Source organism: Manis javanica, chromosome 17 (assembly GCF_040802235.1).
Source record: "Manis javanica isolate MJ-LG chromosome 17, MJ_LKY, whole genome shotgun sequence".
Lineage (NCBI taxonomy): Eukaryota > Metazoa > Chordata > Mammalia > Pholidota > Manidae > Manis > Manis javanica.
Window position 1 is genome coordinate 35,834,316 of NC_133172.1, and position 4,435 is coordinate 35,838,750.

The window sequence follows — 4,435 nt, forward strand, 5'->3', positions numbered from 1 at the left end:
CTGGAGGCGGGTGCCGAGCAGCCCCTTTGTCCTGTAGAGGGAGCTCCAGCCCCAAATTTCCCGGCTCCCTCCTCGGGCCCGCCTACCCCCATCCGGCCTAGAGCTGGAAGCCCAGCTGGATCCGGGCAAGTGGCCGAACCTGCAGCGCGGGGACATCAGAATAGCTACCCTTCCAGGTCACTTGGGGAAAACCCACTGGCGAGAGAAGACGCAAGAGATGCCCCCAGCTCTCGATTCAGCCTGGGCATGGTCACCAAGAGGAAAGGAGGTGCACCGCCGTCCTCCATACCCCACCCCACCCCCACACCTTTGCATCCGGAAGGTGGAGTATAGGGGTGCAATGTGTTTGAAAGGGGTTTTGAAGCTGAGCTTGCACAGCCCCTTATGTAAAGCTGAGGAAACCTCCATTGCGCCAAACTAGGAATGCGGGTGCGGAAATGATAACGTCCGAACATAATCCTCTACTTCCAGACCCTTCTCTAAGTCTTTCTATGTCACTAGAGAAGGCCCCCCGACCCCGCGGTTGTTCCAGTGGACAGGCGGGCTGGGCCCAGTTTCCCACCTGTCTCTGCCCTTTCTCTTGGGCGCCCCTGGTACTTCTCCAACCGCCTCTTCTCCAGCCGCGCACCCAGCCCTGCTGCGTCTGCGTTTCCTCCGCCTCTGCTCTCCCAGGACCACTGGATCCTGACTTCTCTCTCGTTCCTTTCCGCTGATTCCGGCGACTCTTCAAACACGGGGTGGGGGGATAAAACAAAACAAAACCCACCAAACATATCCGTCCGGGGGTGGGGGTGGGGGGCAGACAGGTGGGTTATAGTCAAAGTGGCAACAGCTCATTTATTTAGCCAAAAATAGATACTTTCTTGTACAATTTGGTTCACACATATGTACATTTCTCTGTATATACAAAAAAGTCAGACGCGCTTATTCTTATTGAAAACTCCACCCCCCAAATCAACCGAACCAACCAACCTCACAAACTCAGCTAATGTGGGGGTATAGAAGCCACTTGGGGAGAACTGAGGGGGACTTGTTTTATTTCTTTTTTTTGTTCAGGTTTCTTTTTTCGGTATTCATACACGGACATGCTTACAACTATACAGAGCTATATGTTTGTTTTTACAATTATTACAACGATTTAAAAATTTCTTAAAAAAACAACTAGGATGAGGAGAGCGCGGATAAGACCAGGGCGGCGTCCAGGTGGTTCTGGGGCCTGGAAGAGAGAGGCAGTGGTAGGAAAGGAAGTGAGAGGCAGAGGCACTGGCGCTGCTGGGACTGGGAGACCCAACCTCGGGCTGAGGCCGGGGGCAGGGAGGTGTCCCAAGGTAAAAGGATGCCCAGCTGTACAGGTTGGTCTTCCGGTTTAACTCTGAGATGGGCGGGAGGCGTCAGGACCCGGGAAGGCAGGCTTCCCAGAGCCCCTCCAGGCTCGGGGTCTCACACCGCGGTACTCTGGGCCACGCCCGGGTGCCTGGACCGGGACTGTCGTGCTGTCTCTGGGCCCTCGGGGACGACAGAATGGGTCTGTCCCCTTTTAAAAGCGTGTCCCAGCCGCGATCCCTCAAGGGCAAAAGCCCGCGTTCTTTCCTTTCCCCGCTTGCCCGCTCCCCCTGTCCCCCCACCTCGGGGTCTCTTACCGCCTGGGCACGGGCTGGAAAGCTGTCTTGAGTAACTTTTTCTCCACTTCCAAGGCACTACAGCGATCTAAAGGAAGCGGGGAAGAAAAAGGAGGGCCCTTAGCGAGCTCCATTCGGGCACTCAGGGCCGCGGGGAGCAGGAGCGGGGTGGGAAGCGCTCCGCGCCGCAGGGGTCCTGCCCATCTCCGTTCGCTCCGGCGAGAACCCCAGAGCCCGCCCCCACCTCCGCATCCTGCGTTCGCCAGTCACCTGTTCCGCCCTCCGGCTCCGCCGGCCGAGCGAAGGCGGCCGCATGACCCGCGGCTCCGGGAAGTCCCAGCAGGTGTGGAGGGGCCGAGCCGAGCAGAGAGAGCGGGTGCGGACGTGGGCCTGGTGGCGGGCCTGGGAACGGCCGGTTGCTCCAGGCCGGGAACTTGCTCAACGGCGCAGAGACGAGTCTGTGAGCCGCAGCGGCAGCGGCCGCCGGGGAGAGCTGCAGCGCTGGGGGCGCGACGGCTGCCCCGGGGGGAGAACCCCCCGCGCCCGGAGGCGAGCGGCGCGGGTTGTCGGGACTTGTGGCCGTCTCGGCCAGCGACCAGATCTTGGGCTTCTGCAGGGCGGAGGCAGGAGCTGGTACGGGAGCGCAGGGATCCAGGCCCGCGGGGGGTGAGGGCGGAGATGGCGGAGCCAAAGCCACCGGCGGTGGCGCCGGGGCCAGACTCAGGACTCGCAGTGGACGCTCCTCCAAGCCTTCGGAGCTGTCGTCCGAGTCGCTGTTTTTGGAGTCCGAAATGGGTCCCAGGCCGAGGTCACCGTCCCTGTGTGCCGCGCCAGCCAGGGTCAACTCAGGCCCCGCGGTCGCGCCGTCTAAGTTCTCCAAATCGATCTCCTCGTCCTCGTCTTCTAGGCCCTCGCCCCCCGTGTCTTCCTCCTCCCCCCCGAGCTCCTCCTCCTCTAGCTCCAGTTCGCGTTTGCTGTCTTCGTCCTCCTCCTCGTCCTCCTCCTCCCGCTCACTCCCGTAAGCGTTGCCCTCCTCATCCGTGCGGCTGCGGGGCGCCCACGTCATCTTGTTCTCCTTCTTGAGGCGCCGGCGCGCGTTGGCGAACCAGGTGGACACCTGGGTGAGGGTCATCTTGGTGATGATGGCCAGCATGATCTTCTCGCCCTTGGTGGGGTAGGGGTTCTTGCGATGCTCGTTGAGCCAGGCCTTGAGCGTGCTAGTGCTCTCCCGGGTGGCGTTCTTGGGACGGGACGGGTCCCCGAACTGGTACTGGCCATAAGGGTAGAAGGCGGGGTGCGGGTGCGGAAACGCGGCGGCCGCGGCCGGATGCTGCACCCCGGGGCTGTCCTTCAGCTCATACTGCGCGCCCTGTACGCACATGGAGAAGGAAGGGTCACGCGCGGAGGGAGCGTGGATGAGCCCTAGCCGTCGCTGCCTCCACGCTCCCCGCCAGGACCCCGCTAGTCCACTTCCGCGCGCTCACCCCAATCTCCAACCCCCCAATACCGAGTTCCCCGGGTGCTTACCAGCTGCGGGAAGATGGGCAGATCCGCGGCGTAAGGAAGGAAAGCGCCGTAGCCTTGTGCAGCGGCCGCGGCTGCTGCCGCTGCGGCGTAGGGCGCCCCGTATACCGACGAGAGCACGTTAGACAGGGACCCCGAGGCGGCCAGCTCCGAGGCTCCGGCTCCCGGGCCGCCCCGGGCCCCAGCGCTGCCGCCGCCGCCTCCGGCAGTTCCCGGGCGATCGGGTGGGTAGAGCGGGCGGATGTACTGGTATCCGAGCTGCGGGAAGGACATGGTGGCCCGCGGGGCTAGGACGGAGAGGGGGCCCGGCCCCCGGGGCCGCCCTGCTCAGCGCCGCCCGCGGGCTCCGGCGCGCATCGGGGGCTGGGCCGGGCTAGGGCCGCGCTGCCTCCCGCGCTGCGCAGCACTCCGCGTTCGCCTATTGATCTGCTCCGCGGCGGCGGCGGCGGCGGCGGCGGCGGCGAGGAGCCAGGTCAGGTCCGAACAGATTGGCGGAGATTCCCGGTGCTCCGGGCTCTGATTGACATTTCTACGGGCCCGCAAGCCCCTCCTCTCTGCGCCGCGCTCCCTCCTCTTCGCAGCCGGAGCAGCTTCTGCCCGCACCTCCTTCCTCTCTGCCCTCCTCTCCCCGAGCAGTGTCGCGCCTCGCTTCCTTCGTCCTCCTCTAGTTTTCACTCCCCCTCCTCGCCCTTCCTCTCCCCTCCCTCTCTGAGCTCCTCTTCCCCCCTGGATCGCTTCCGCTCTTTCGGGCTCTTTCACTCTCTCGGACACTAGGAAACTCTTGTCTCGCCTTCTCTTTCCCTTTCTCACTATTCCTTTTCCTCCCCTTTTTGTTGCCTTCACTCTTTCTTCTCTCCGTTTTTACGTCTTTCTCTCTTAACACAACTCTCCCCTCACCCCGGCCTCGGCGCTCAGGGCTAAGGCGGCCTAAAGTTGTGCACACTTAGGGTGCTGTGCGGGGGGTGTGCGTCCGTAACTGTGTCTGTGCGTCCGTCCCGCCCTCACCCATTCCCTCGCCCTTCCCCAAATCTCGGGTCTGACGTTGCGCCCTCTTATTCGACTTTTCCTTGCGTGTCCTTCCTGAGTCTCCAATCGCCGGGGCGCCTTACAGGCGAGGCCGCCCACCCCCGAGGATACTGCGCGTCGGGCGGGGGCGGGAGGCCGGGCTCTGAGTCCCTTCCCGCCCCCTCCGGCCTGTGCCAGGAGGGGGAGCGAGAGGCGCGGGGATTGGGGTTAGTACTGGGTCAGCTCGCCCCTCCTCCCCTTCCCTCCGCCCCGGCGCGGGGCCTGGG

General features: G+C 63.7%; 1 protein-coding gene across 1 annotated transcript; it reads right to left on the reverse strand.

Moving 5' to 3' along the window:
• Positions 1 to 817: 817 nt before the first annotated feature.
• IRX3 (iroquois homeobox 3) lies at positions 818 to 4,135 on the reverse strand. Its single transcript, XM_037001475.2, has 4 exons — positions 3,147 to 4,135; positions 1,890 to 2,988; positions 1,641 to 1,707; positions 818 to 1,216 (listed from the first exon to the last, which is right to left on the reverse strand). Exons 1-4 carry the CDS (start codon positions 3,414 to 3,416, stop codon positions 1,162 to 1,164), a joined length of 1,491 nt encoding a protein of 496 aa, XP_036857370.1. The 5' UTR covers positions 3,417 to 4,135; the 3' UTR covers positions 818 to 1,161.
• Positions 4,136 to 4,435: the final 300 nt, after the last annotated feature.